This window comes from Girardinichthys multiradiatus, chromosome 1 (genome assembly GCF_021462225.1).
Source record: "Girardinichthys multiradiatus isolate DD_20200921_A chromosome 1, DD_fGirMul_XY1, whole genome shotgun sequence".
Classification (NCBI taxonomy): Eukaryota; Metazoa; Chordata; class Actinopteri; order Cyprinodontiformes; family Goodeidae; genus Girardinichthys; species Girardinichthys multiradiatus.
Window position 1 is genome coordinate 31289772 of NC_061794.1, and position 14927 is coordinate 31304698.

Consider the following 14927-nt stretch of genomic DNA (forward strand, 5'->3'; position numbering starts at 1 on the left):
CAAAAGGAGAAATTAAAAGAGGATTAGGAAAACTTCAAACCACTGCTAAAAATGAATATTTATACATATATGAATGGATGGAAGGAAGGAAGGAAGGAAGGAAGGAAGGGAAAGGATGGATGGCCACTTGGGAACCCTGTAATTATGGCCATAGAACACTGTACTGCACCATTGAGCTGGTCTTGATTATTGAAAAGATGCTGCTCAGAATGCCAGAACAAATGAGCAGCTCCCTCTGCTGGCGCAGATGTAGATGGATGTGATGCAGAACGACTGGCAGCAGAATACTCCGGGACTCTGAGGAAACAGACAGAGAGGCAAAGAAAGCAAGGATGACATCGAAGATGTTCTGAGTGAAAACTAGATCATTGTGGGTTAAAAAGGTTTCTAACTTATTAATGTTCATCTTACCAGGAAAGAAGAAGAGTCGACTTTCAACTGTACGAGCTATAGACTGCAGTTTGACCACATCCATGGACTGGCCGATGTCCACTGTGCTGGGCATGCTCCCCAGCGTGCCCCTGACATATTCAGCTACCTCCTGAACGGTGAACATCTGCAGCAGCTCATCAAAGATGTCCGGAAAACTGTTCAACAGTGCTGCCTAGGCGTGGAAACCAATACAGAAAAGTAATTTGTAGCAACAAATAGGAAAAACATGCTTTTATATTAAAAAAAATTAAATAATGCCACTGAACTTTAAAAATGATACAAAATATACAGCAACATTATAATACTTTAAAATGGAAAACAGGCCCAATCATGTGTAGCCACATGGTTTCTCTTTCGGCACAGCCAAACAATAGGTTAAATTAAAACAGTTTCTGAAATATAAACATCCTGACCAAGATGATGGCTTCACATCATCTGCTGCACTGTGTAACCAACACAGGGGGTCGCTGTGACTTATTGAAAAGTAAAAGAGCCATGAGAAATGACCACAGAAAGGTATGCAGCTGGTCACACCCCTAAAGTGTCCAAATCAACCTATGGATGGATGGAGCAACAGTAACAGTGAAGCACTGAAGCCAGTCAGTTAAAAAAATTTACAAAATAATGGATAAAAAAGCACAACTATAACAAAACATACAAAACATCAACAGAAAAAGTTCCTTCCATGAGACACCAATGCGAAAAGAGAATGAGCAAAATAAATAAATAAAAAAAATGATAACTGATACAACAGGAATAGGACTTCAATAAATTAGAATATCACTTAAAAGTTAATTTATGGTAGAGACGAGAAACGCATATGTTCGCAGGATTTATCACACACAGAGTGATATACTTCAAGTGTTTTTTCAGGGTTTTTTTTTTTATGATCATGGCTTACAGCTAAAAAAAAACTAAAAATACATCAGGATATCACAGAAAACTAATAAGAAAAACCTTTAAATGTGGAAATCTTATGTTATGGCCAACACAATTAGGGAGAAGACTACTCGCTTGACAGGCAGTCATGGAGTCATGGAGACCCTTAACAAAATTAAGTGATGAAAGGCCTTGCTAAAAAAGCTAGCTTGTGTTGTATCCAAGCACTTTAATAGAATGTTCAAAGGAGGAAAGAAGTATGACAACAAAACAGCAGAAATAAAAAACTGGTGAGCAATTATAATGGTTGGTGTCTGTCATGGCAAAAAAAATATTTTTCCACTTATCATTGAGAAGGGTATAAATAATATTCAACAAAAAAAAAAATAGATCAATTTAAATAAATTTAGACTTAACTAACAATGTTTGAAAAAGCCTTTTATTCTTACTAACGCAAAACATTCTGGATCACAAATCCATTCAAATTCTATATTGCTCACTGGTTCCTCCATATTTAGATTATTGAGAAGAAGTTTGGGGTAATCCATATAAATGTTCATTAATCTCACTAATTATATGAAAAAATGGGCAGTAAGAAATTTCAATTATGCTGGTTACTTAGAAAATACAAATCTACATTTCTAGTGGACAGAAAAAGTCAAACAGAAAAAACATTTTAAATTGTTTAGAAAAAAGATTAAATGGAAAACATATAGATGCAATAAAAACAACAAGAACCTCTTTCTGTGTGTAAGATAAAGTTGTGGAATCAGTACACAAGCAGGGTCCAGTAGAACAGTACAATAAATACTTTTTTTAAAAACACAGAAAGAGAAGGGCTTTGACTGGGTACTCGCAGTTAATTATAGATATCTTTAGTAAAGCATTTTGTGTTGACGGTAGACATGAATCATGATTGTGGATAAGAGTTTAATAAATCTAAGCTTCATTCCCATCCTTGTGATTATGTTATAAAATATGATTTTATTAATGTATAATTTCAACATGTTGAACTAAATTATGTATGTACGTACCTAACCCGGATTTTTTAACACCTCAGCACAGCCACAGGCTTTAACCATCGCCATGCCACGCACCATTGATGCAGTAATTGATGCAAAAGGAGCCCCGACCAAGTATTGAGTGCATATACTGTTCAGTACATAGACATTGTTGTATTATAGATTATTTTTGCTGGTTTTATGTAATATTTGTAATTGTCTGAGAAACCAAATTTGGGTTTTCACCGGCTGTAAGCCCTAATCATTACAATTAACAGAAATAACCACTTGAAATATATCCCTGTGTATAATGAATCTGTAATTATATTTTCATCTGAGATGCACCCGTACTATGTGTTTTCTGTGCCCAAAACACTAAAAATGTTCGACGCGATCTGTCTGACCTGTGTGAAGACGAGATTCTCCGAGCTGCGGCTGTCCAGACTCAGGACAAAGCGGATTGACTGGAAAAGCTCCTGGATGCTGGCTCTGAATTGCTCCTCCTCCATCCCACAGGTGGCTCTCGAGTACAGGATGCGAGACTGGACTATGAACTTGAACAGATACTCCAGTGCCTGAGGTGGTTGAGATCAGGATACAGATGGAGACAAACAATCAGATAACCCGCTGTATTTGTCATCTTGTACTTTTACTTCACTAGCAAAGAAAACAGACCTGACCACCAAATCAGTTTAAGGTTAAAAATCAATACATGAAAGAAATGATTGCAATCAGGCAGTGCATTCAAATACCATTATCTTGTCACAAAGGCCACATGAAAAGGCCGCACTCCTCACATCAATACCCGCAGAGCTTCACAATGACTTCCTTTCAAATAAATTGTGCAGGGAATTCACTTCCCGAGTCCTCATGTGGTCCTGCATCTCTCCTTATCAGCTTTTCTGTTTGACCATTTCCTCTTTCACAGCTAATTAATCCCCACTGATGGAGCCAGATCAGAACCGGCAGGAAGTGGGTGTGATACTTTACCCTCATGGCTTCCTGTATGTGGTCCTGCCGGACAACCTCAGCCGAACGGTCCATATACCACTTCAGACATCGGATCAGTTCTCTGCAGACAAATTGGCTGAAGTTAAGAAACTTCCCAGATATAAATGAAAAAAAGAGTTTCAAACAAACTGCAGATTCTGATAAGAATAGGGTCAGTTAAGCTTTACTTGTACGCCAAGGCACCAGCAAAGTGGTTTTGGATGTAGGAGTCTATTACAGGTCTGAAATGGTAGAACCGGCTGTCCCTGAGCAGGTTAATGATGAACACCTGAGCACACAAATACATATGTTACATCCTATTTTCACTGCAGAAATGTCACAAGACATGATTTAAACTGTGACTGCAGCTATGTTCTTACCAGACATTGAAAAACAAGCGGTCCGTATTTATCAGTGTTGTCGTCTAAAAGACAAAAAAGTGTATCCAGGACATCTCTCAGGAACTGTGATAAAAAGAAAAAAGAACAAATCTCAAAACTGCCATTGCATGATCGGCCTACTTCTTTACTAAAATAGAATCAAAGGAACCTGAAAAAAGGATAGCCTCTTTGGTCAAAAACTGGTCATTTAAACATGTTCATTCATTCTGAAATCATTGTGTGACTTAACGGCAGTCTTAAATAATTTTTTTTAGAAACACATATGCATTGTGGATATAACTTTCATGGTGTAATGACCTTCACAATTTCCTCTCCACTGATCTGTCGGAGTCTGCCGAGGATATCCAGCACCCTGTCCGGATGGGCCTTCCAGTTCAGAAGAGCCAGAAGATCCACTAAAAATGAAATAAAACCAAAGTTTGTTTAGCTGGAATAAACAGGAAATATAGAGAATTGACGTGTTAGCCTGTAAATTACCATTTTGAGTGAGTTTTGTGGAGCAGAGAATCGTGGAGACCCAGAAGGTTTCTTTAGGGCTTCTCTGGAAAGGCAGGTTGGCTGGCAGGTTGGGGCAGCTGTTGAAGTCCTCCTTACAGCAGGGAAGGCTCAGGTAGAGCCCCTGGTTACTGAAGGTGGCATTTTCATCACACTGAATGGGGAGCACAGGAGAGGATTATTTCAAGGATGAATTTTAACAGCAAAATTAGCTAATTAGGTTTGGGTATTTCATATATTGGAGCTCTAAAAGGTTTGGTTTATTGGTAGTTCTCTATAAAAGAAAAAGGTAAATTCAGCAGAATATTGGTGAAATGCCACAGACAGAAATCCAATGCTACATTAAACCATATACTTAAAATTAGAGTGGTCCTTTAATGTTGGAATTTAATTTTAAAGATTAAATTTAATTTTGAATTGATATGAGAGTTTGAATTTAATTTTGAAATTAAAATGAGAAAAAGGTAATTAAATTGTATACATAAATTATATTTGGAACAAAATTTGAATTAAAAAAACGTTTTAATCTAAAATCCTAGTAGAAGCATACATCGCAAGAATGCAAAGAATGATAGCAACAGTAAACCCCTTACGTTTAATAGGAGCAGAAACATTTACTTGCTTTATTATTTAGTCAGTGGAAATTTTAATTTATATAAACAAAAATAATGCAAGCAGTTAACTGTTCATAACATCTTTGGTTTCAGCAGCATGAGATGCATGAGAGCTCAGAAGCATTTTGTTTATTCAATGTTCTCTGTAAAAGAACCAGTCAGTTTCAGTGGAATATTGATGGGATGCCATGAGCTAACTGCTGAAAAAGATATAATAGCACTGGCAATATGCTAACTAATATGATTGCTTGCACCATTTAAATGTTAATATTCTAGTATTCTAAAAAAAACAAAAAACAGGAATTCTTCAGTACTTAAAAACATGGATATTTTTCCTATGAAGACTCTTCTAGTGATAGCAATTGCATGTCAGATATTGTAGACATACAAACATTTTTCTATTGCTAAATCCATGGTCGGTATTTCAATCTTTTTTTGAAGCACCTCTTGGAGCTAAAACGTATATAATGTAGCATGTTACCACCTTCCCCATCTTTCTGAGCATTCTTTGTTTGCAGAACAAAGAGTCCAGAGTTGAGAGAGATCAAACTACACAAAGAAAGATGGCCAAGGCAAGAAAATGATAGACAACAGCTTGAGGCCAAACGTGTTGTGAGGTATTTTTGGATCAGTCATACATGGCTGTTAAGTTCAAAGAGGGAAAAGCAGAAAGGAAGTGATGCATCTCTCCAAACTTAATAGTTGATTTAAAAGAAAAAAAAAGTTCAGATTTTCCATTAAAAAGCTCAATTAAAAAGTATAAGGTGTGAAGACAATACAGGGTATTTCAAGCTGTATGTACATCCACTGTGTCTGTTATGACATTACTGTACCTTGTACACATACAGCTCATGGATTTCATCTGAGAGTGTGGTCCCATCCTCTCTCATCAGAGGAGTGAAGGCAAAACCAAACAACTTTTTCTCCCCTTTGTCTTTAGCTGAAAGGAAGGACATCATGGTATCATGCCTCATGCACACATTCGGATAGCTGTAAGGCATTCTGCCTTAAAGATCTTGCTTTTTAAGGGGTTTGGATTGGGACTGCGCTGTAGTTGTGACTCACTGGAGCAGTGCCTGAACTCAAAGCGAAGATGGGACCCTCTGAAACGGTCGATGGGGATGGGCAGCTTGACCATCTCACTCCAGCGAGGACTGTTGTTGTGATAAAGGACGAACGAGCGATACTCTGAGGTGTTTGGCTCGCCGGTGCCCAAACTGATGCAGTCCTGTAGATGAAAAAGACACATGGTAAGAAGGTCAATGTCACCCTTACTCACATACTGATGATATGGCACATGATAAGTAATTCACAAGTGTGTCATACTTTAAGCGTGTCCCCGTCAGCATAGAGCACCCACAGGGTGACCTCAATGTTCTTCTGGACGCTCTTGCCACCCCTTTCAAACTCCCCTCGTTCCAGGGTCAGGTACAGGTCGTTGCGTATATCACCTGAGGCAAAGTACCGAGGAGCTTTGTTTAAAGGCAATAATTTTACACATTTCTCCGATTATATTGCCCATCAGAGACACAACTGATGTCCTTCTTTTAGAAGATGTAATTTTAAAAAATACAGGAACAAAGCTACATGAGGAATTAAAGCCATCCCAAGAAATCTCTGACAGTGAAAATAAACACGTCTTCTGCATCTGCTCAACACATGACCTCAGTGTGGTCAACATAAATTAATCATCTTTGTGGATTACACTCAATGCCACTGTTCTTCTCCATTCAAGATGACCCGGCTGAGTCGAAGCACAGCCTCATGACTGTCTCAGCACCTTTTATAAGGTCAGTGTTTATTGGAATAAACATCAGAGGCAACACTGGAGGAAGATATTGCTGTTATTTATAAAATCAGATTATTGTTATTTATATCCAAGTCATTTCCTTTGGGATAGATGACTCACAAGGAGTGATATTGGTGAGGTATTTCAAGCTAAGCGGAGAGGAGCTGGAGTGGAGAGGAGAGGAACGAATTATAGATCATCAGTGGAAACAAAGAACAATATAGTGAGCTGATGAAATATTCCAAAATAAGCACAAACCTCGCTGGCTCACTGTCTTTGAGCCATCTTCAAGGACCAGTGGACTTTTTACAGTGATTTGAAAAGGTATTTGCCTATTAACAGATTTATTCTGTTTTTGCGTTTTGGTCACTCTTACATGTTTCAGATAATATTAGAAAGGTATAACTGGAGTAAATCCACAATGCATTTTTGAAATGATTTGACCCTTGTTACCCTTGTTAAACTACAAATTAACTTTGATGAACTATATATTTTAAACTAGGTTCAGTTTCACAAGCCACTCCCAGGCAAAGGTTCTCCCACACTTGTGGAAATAAGAGATCACTTAAACAGAACTTGTTGGACAACATAAAGTAGGCTAAAAGATCTACAACAAAAAAAACATCACATCATACCCCAATCTAAAGAATTAAAAAAAGATGAGAATGTCATAGACATTTATCAGAGGGGAAAGGGTTACAAAGCCATTTTTAGGGCTTTGGGACTCCAAAGGCCATTAATTATAAAAACAGCAATCAAAGAAAAGTGGTGATAGGTTAAGGAGTCATTGACCTACCAAAATTACTCTAGGAGCACATTAACAATTGATCCAGGAGGTCACAAAAAAACCCAGAACAACATCTAAAGTGCTGCAGGCTGCAGTTTCCTCAGTTAAGGTCAGGGTTCACCGCTAAACAATAAGAAAGAGACAGTACGAAAATGGCCTCTGTGGGAGTGGTCTGACATAAAAAACCATGGCTGACCAAAATGAACACAAAGCCCCATCTAATATTTATCTTGATGGCCTCTCAAAACTTTAGGAAAATTATTCTGCACTTGTATAGCGCTTTATCAAGTCCAAGGACTCCAAAGCGCTTTACACTACAATCAGTCATCCACCCATTCATACACATATTCACACACTGACAGTGGTAAGCTAAATTGTGACCACAGCTGTCCTGGGGCAGACTGACAGAAGTGAGGCTGCCATGCAAACAGCACCGGGCCCTCTGACCACCATCAGAAGGACAGGAGGATGAAGTGTCTTGCCCAAAGACACAACGAATGAGACGGACAAAGCTATTGGAAGAATTGCATCTGGCACAAAACTAGAACAGCATTTCACAAAAAGAATATCATAGGAGGAAGTGGATATGGAAGGAGAGATATAACACAGTATAGGAGAAAACTGCAGGAAGTAGTTTGTAGAGAAGGGCTGCATCCCCAGAACATAACAGCCACAGTCAAACATAGTGGTGGTAGTATAATAGTATTGGGCTCCTTTGCAGTGACGTAAAAGACATTGCAAGTTATCATAAATACTTGATGGCAGTTGTTTGTCCAATTTTTAAGTTTATTACTTAATTCTTCAGACCACTGTAAATAAGATCTCATGCATTATTAGAACTTTGATTTTATTTTGAAAAGTCTGAACAGGACCTCTGCAAATCCAAACCAAACCACTTTATAAGTTACTATTTCCAACTATTGGTACTCGTCTACGGACCTCTAATTCCTTCTGTTTTCTCCCAAACTGCCTTAATTCTTTCTTGCTCTATCCACTTCAACATTCAAGAGCTTTCTGTTTACCAGCATCTATGACCTTCTTCCAAGCCATCTGCCCATTGGTCTCCCCCTACTTTCTGTACCCCCTACCCCCCACTGCTCTTTGCCTCTTTACCTGGCAAGATGACATCTGGGAAACCCAGTTTGCGTGTGAGTGCCAACGCCCTGTTGAACACAGCCTGGTTCTCCCGTCTGATCTGCTCCAGCTCACCTCGCAGCAGCTGCAGAGAAATTATGAGGCCTGCAGAAAGTGGCAGCGGGGGATTTTAGTGGCCACATGTGAATGTGTGTGTAAATGGGAGGGGTGAGGAAAGAGCACAAAGATAGACAGAAGAAATTGAAATTGAGGAAAAGAAAACAAGAACAGAAAAGAAAAGAAGAAAGACGAGGGAGAACATCAAGACATTATCGAAAAGAGCCATATTCTTGTCTAGTTTGAGTGATAAGTTCAATACATTTTAAAAGTCCCCTGTTTTATAATAAGTACCATTTTTAATATTTCACAATGACAGATTATTTTACATCAAGCAGACTTAAAATGTTAATTTTACATAAGCCAACCAGTTTAGTGTAGAGTTATGTTCAATGTTGAGTGATACTGAAGTTATTGTTGAGAAAAACTATGTAACTCTAAAACCATCTAAACAATTTCAATTTGAATTTAAATTTCAAAATAATTTCTGAATTGTAATTCAGTGATTTATAATTATATTTTAATTTTCAATTTGGAAATCTTAAACATTAATTAAAAGTGCATTTTGTGATTTAAAGTTGAATTTGTGCCCTGTGATAGCCTGAGAACTTGTCCAGGGTATGGAAAGGGTCAGTAGGCATGTAAATAAAATTTTTTACCTTAGACTTAGAATTAAATTTTGAATATATTTTTGGAGTTTGGGTTTAATTTTAAATATTTATTTAATTTAGAAGTTTAATTAAATTATAAAACACACCCTCCATTTCTGCTACCTATATGACCCCTTCGTTTTTCCTGTGGTTATAATCAGTTGGCAGAGAGAGGTATTCCGATCCTTGTGGTTTTTAGTATAATAATGGCCATCAGTGGGCTCTAGATAGACAAACTTTATCAGTTTATTATTTTAATTAGTGCCCCTACACGTGGCCCGGCACTCACTGGTTTGGTCTGGCCTCCCCGGCGGCCCCGCTCCATTTCGGGACCCTTTGTGGGGTGCCTTGAGACAACATTGTTGTAAATAAGCGCTATATAAATAAATAACCTGAAACTGAAACTATCTCTGTAGTTATGCTGCTATAGGCTTAGGCTGTTGGAGGACAAAATGACCACTTTCACCCTATTCGCTCCATTCTCACACTACTCTCCAATTTTGCATTATTTGCTGTTATTTTAGTTTTTCACTTTATGTTCTCTCTCTTTTCTCTTCCTAGAAGCTACACCTGGCCTGACTTTGTATCTACCTGAGACACCTTTCCGGCAAAGGGCATCGTCCAAGCTTTTGCTGGCAACAACTTAATGCTCACCTTCTACAGATGATCCACATGGCCCTGTCTTTCAGTGTTTAACCCTTTCTCTCTCCTAGACATGGCTATTGACTGAGCTTCTACTGTGACTAACTCTATGTGCTCTTTTTCAGACTCTAACCTTGAAAACTGGCTCAGAGTTTATCTGTTCTTTCTTTCTAGATGAAACGACTAAAGGAGCTACATCCACTAACATTTACTTTTCCTTCCCATAGAAAGTACTCCTGGATCAGTGCTTCTTTGTTCTCTTTGTGTCTCTGCTCTGTTCTCTCAAACCCCCAGTCGGTTGTGGCAGATGGCCGCTCACACTGAGCCTGGTTCTGCTGGAGGTTTCTTTCTGTTAAAAGGGAGTTTTTCCTCTCCACTGTCGCTACATGCATGCTCAGTATGAGGGATTGCTGCAAAGTCAATGCCAGTGACTGTCCACTGTCTCTACATGCTCATCCAGGAGGAGTGAATGCTGCAAGTCACTGACTGGATGCAATCGGCTGGGTTTCCTTAGACAGAAAGCCCTTTTATCCAATTTGAATAAATAACTGAATCTGACGGCACTATTCAATGGTTAAGATTAATTGGAATGTATGTACCTGACTTTTGTGAAGTGCCTTGAGACAACATGTGTTGTGAGTTGGCACTATATAAATAAACTGAATTGAATTGAATATAAATGTAAAACATTGTAAATAAACGGAGTCAAACTTATTCATACCCCTAGAAAATTTGGACTTTCATTTATTTTCATTCACCCACCCAGGAAGTTTATTTGTGATCGGAACTGACACAGGCATCTCTTAAAAGATTATAAGACAGTGTTCAATAAATAAAACAAAATTGAATTTTTATTTATATTTAAAAACAAATGGCATGTTGACATTAATTTACATGTTATGATGTTGTTAATGAATGGAAACACCTTTATTAGCATTATAGGTATCAAATGCTTCTTATAATTCCAGACAAGCTATTGCTTGTTTCCACTGATAATTTTCACCTTTACTCTTCTGCAAACATCTTCAAGTCTTTGAGATTTTAGGGCCATCACTGTAATATTTAGTTCTTTCCACAGACTCATTACTGGATTCAAATAAAGCCTCTGGCTATCACATACAGTAAGAAGAAACATTATAGTAAATCTGCTAGCGGTATAAATGTTTTGTGAGTAATTTGTAGAATTGTAGAATTTACATCAATGCACATGTAGCAATGTCTTGTCAATGAAACCAAATTCTGTACTTACTTTCACTCAAAATTGAAAAATTTATTAAACTCATGCAGTTGCACAGAACATTTTTAACTAGTAATCTAGATATAACAGCACCTATTGATAATGTAAACTTATTTTGTGATTTAAAGTCATTCACATACAGGAGATGTGTTTTAACTTCTTTTTGCTACCAGCAGAATCACCCCCTGCTGGGCGTTAAAAGGAGTGCATGGTCAACACACACCCTTCACTGGCTTCAAACAGAGAAGCTATGTCCATCTCCTACATAGAGTCAATGACTGAAGGTTTTAAAATGTAATTTTTTTGCTGTTAATCAACTATCCACTATATCAGCAGCAGCTATCCAAACTACTTATCATTCTTAGAACAGCTGTTTTTTTTTTTTTTATGATCTAGTAGTAGTGGTGGTTGTGCTGGTAGTAATAACGTAAACATTTTACAGTTCCACAGATATACAGAGGCAGTTTTTCTTTATAATCACATTTATAATCTCCTCTATATTATTATAGTGGGGTAACCTAAGACTCTGGACAAAAACAATACCTATAAGTAGATAAATGGGCGCCATAAATAACTGTTGAGTCAACACACAATAATGTGAAAATAAAACCTAAAACGTTTGAGATCTTTACAGGAAACGCATTTACCATAATTGGTGCTGGGGGCTGAGTATTTGGTGCTGGACTTGCGGATGATGTTCTCATGGACCTGGTACCATTCATTTTCATTGTTGCAACTGGGGAGAAAAAGAGTTGGACAGGGCTGTTTACAGCTCACCCACTTCTAAATCCAGATGGAGGTTTTAGGATTGTGTGCATGGGGACCACATAAACAGCATGCGTCCCAGAGCAGATTTCCTCCTGGAGAAAAGGTAGCAGCAGGGGGAGTTGCTATCAAGCAGCACATTAGCCCAAATGCACAGCACAGTAAGCAAACCTGACAGCCAGCTCTCTACCAGCATTTTTCATTACTGTGGGCCCAAAGGCCTCTGGGAAAGGCACGAGAAAACGCACAGACTGGAGCCTTATAGGAGCCGACAGTTTGGAGGCAGCTCAGCACTGAATCACTGCTTACTTTTTTAAATGGAAGATCTCTTCATGTTGCCGGAGAAATCCAATAAAGACATCAGCCTTCTATTCAAGAAATCCTTATTTCATGCTGAGCTATAGTGTTGTCCTGTAATCTCTAAACAAGAGAAAAATCATGTAACTAAATGGAAAAAGTGCATGAATGACTTCTGACCCACAGCGGAGGCTACAAGGAGATATTTAAGCTGTTGACTGGTGTGAAAATATGCTGAGCTTGGTGTTATTTTGCTTTGTCCTCAATTATCTCTGTGTCATCCAGCTCCGTCTCTTTGCCTCTTCCTCTCTATCTCCCTCCTCCACTTTCTTGGCTGGTGTAAAGGAACATCTATCTGTGGTGAAGCCTTACAGCAGAAGCCAGATTCACAACATGCCAGGTGCCCTATCTCAAACCCAGAGCGAGGAGCTATTGCTTTTCCAAAGGACACTTCATTATCATTCCGGTCAAAACACACCAGCACCAACAGAAGATCCAGGCTTTCACGCAAATAAAATCCACATTTACAAATTAATTAGTGCAGAGAGTTTCAGACTTTAATTTCCAAAAGTACACACTGCCAAACTGCGAAGTGAGCTAAGCAAACTTAAGAGGAATAACATTTTTGTGGGGTATGTGAGAAAAAAAGAGGACAAGTAGCTTCAGTGGCATACTTACGTGTAAACTTTGAGTACAAAGTCCTTCTCCTCTTTGAGGTCTGTTATGGTGTGAAAAACATCACTCATGGCAAGCACAGCACATCCATAAGGTCGTCTATACTGAACATGTGGCGGGCCTTTCTTTGAGTCGTTCAGTAGCATACGACCTGGAAATAAAACAAGAAAAAAGAGGCTGAGAGGAACGTAACAAAATCCTAATCTTTAAGAAAGTTTTTTTTTTTTATCAGTATTTACCAGTTCTTATTACATGTGCAACAATGTACAGGTCTCTCTTCAAGTCTTTACTGCTTAGGTCCTATGGAGGAATCAGAAAATAATATATTGGATAATTAGACTAAGACATGAATTTCAGAATATTAACATTTACAGTGCCTTGCAAAAATATTTGAATTTTTCACATTTTGTCACATTACAACAAACTTCAATGTATTTTATGTGATGGACCAAAACAGGATTTACCGAAGGTTGACTGGAGCCGTAAGCAGAGTCTGATTTGGATTACATTATTTACTTAGGATGAAGTGTTTTAGAAGGTAAAAGCTGAAAATGTATTGTAGGGAGTGGGTCATTTCCCATTTACTGATTTGGTGTTGAAGTCATATCTGGCGTACCGCATTTCAATACCAACTCAGGGTAGTTGAGAAGGGACCAACTATAATGTATTGGGCTAACAAACAGACATAGAGATATTTATTTGATTTATTTGCAAACAGTTACAGTGCCACGAAATGTGACCCAGCACAGACAGAAGTATCAATATTAGATTAATAAGGCAGCAATAAATTATGAGAACCAAACTATGAAAAAAACATTTTTACTATGTTTTCATATAGTACATGTCAGTGATTTTGAAATAATTAAAATGTAATTCAATTCATTTCAATTCACATCATTTATATTGTGCCAATTCACAACACGTTGTCTCAAGGGTCTTTAAAAGGTCAATTCAATCAAATCATACAGATTCTAAGTTAAGTACATACATTCCAATTGATCCTAGTTATCAAACAATGCAGCCAAGTTCAGTTTATTATTCCTTTGGTTAAAAAGTTGTCTATCTAAGGAAACTCGAGTCAGTGACTTGCAGAATTCACTCCCCCTGGATGAGCAGGTAGCGACAGTGGACAGTCACTTGCATTGACTTTGCAGCAATCCCTCATACTGAGCATGCATGTAGAGACAGTGGAGAGGAAAACTCCCTTTTAACAGGAAGAAACCTCCACCAGAACCAGGCTCAGTGTGAGTGGCCATCTGCCATGACCGACTGGGGGTTTGAGAGGACCGAGCAGAGACATACTCACACACAAACACAAAAAAAATGCTATTTAAGTTCAAATATTAGGAATTATTTTAAATATCTGTCCTTTTGAGGAGAATTAAAGAAATTTTAGGATTTCCTTATTCTTGCTAAACTTTTTGACAAAAATCTTCAAAATTACACTATACTGTCAAAAGTGTTTGTCTGTCTGCTTTTACGCGTACATGTCAAGTTTGTTGGATTGGAACACCAGAATTAATTGATTTGATGGTCTGACCCATTATTTTGGCAATATAGTTTATGTTCTGAGATATGCATAACATATATGAAAATTGAAGGGCTTATTGAGGCCTTCTGCTGGCCTGGAGTCCCTAAGAAAATACGTTCATTTATCCCCCCGGCCGGCCTAGGACAAAAACAAAGAAGAACAAGTTCGGTCAATATGGATGTTTACTTTTTGGTCTGGGAGTGGGGTCATTTAACATTTACTGCCAAGAAAACCTCAGAATGACTGAAGAAAAACAAAATGAAGACTCTGAAGTGGCCTAGTCAAAGTTCTGACCTGAACTCTATTGAGATGCTGTGACATTACCTTAAAAAGGCTGTTCCTGCTAGCACTTGGACTTTTTTCTCCCTTAAAAATAAAAACCTTCATGTAAAAACTGCATTTTGTGTTTACTTGTGTTGTCTTTGACTAAGATTTAAATTTATTTGATGATCTGAAACATCTAAGTGTGAGAAATGTGCAAAAAAATAACAAATAAGGAAGGGGGCAAACACTTTTTCACACTACTGTATATGCTTGATGATATTTATTAA

The 14927-nt window shown here is 37.9% G+C and overlaps 1 protein-coding gene across 3 annotated transcripts in view; it reads right to left on the reverse strand.

The window, feature by feature from the left end:
- LOC124872200 (dedicator of cytokinesis protein 3-like) overlaps positions 1-14927 on the reverse strand; it is an 81307-nt gene that overhangs the window by 29676 nt on the left and 36704 nt on the right. For all 3 annotated transcript variants that reach the window (XM_047371971.1, XM_047371967.1, XM_047371959.1), the window contains exons 11-25: positions 13085-13145; positions 12849-12996; positions 11756-11844; positions 8502-8627; positions 6139-6263; positions 5878-6040; positions 5646-5752; positions 4181-4352; positions 4001-4098; positions 3683-3766; positions 3491-3591; positions 3303-3384; positions 2717-2887; positions 412-604; positions 170-297 (exon numbers count right to left, since the gene is read on the reverse strand). In XM_047371971.1, coding sequence (XP_047227927.1) covers positions 170-297; positions 412-604; positions 2717-2887; positions 3303-3384; positions 3491-3591; positions 3683-3766; positions 4001-4098; positions 4181-4352; positions 5646-5752; positions 5878-6040; positions 6139-6263; positions 8502-8627; positions 11756-11844; positions 12849-12996; positions 13085-13145 — 1848 coding nt within the window. The remainder of the gene's footprint in view (positions 1-169; positions 298-411; positions 605-2716; positions 2888-3302; positions 3385-3490; positions 3592-3682; positions 3767-4000; positions 4099-4180; positions 4353-5645; positions 5753-5877; positions 6041-6138; positions 6264-8501; positions 8628-11755; positions 11845-12848; positions 12997-13084; positions 13146-14927) is intronic.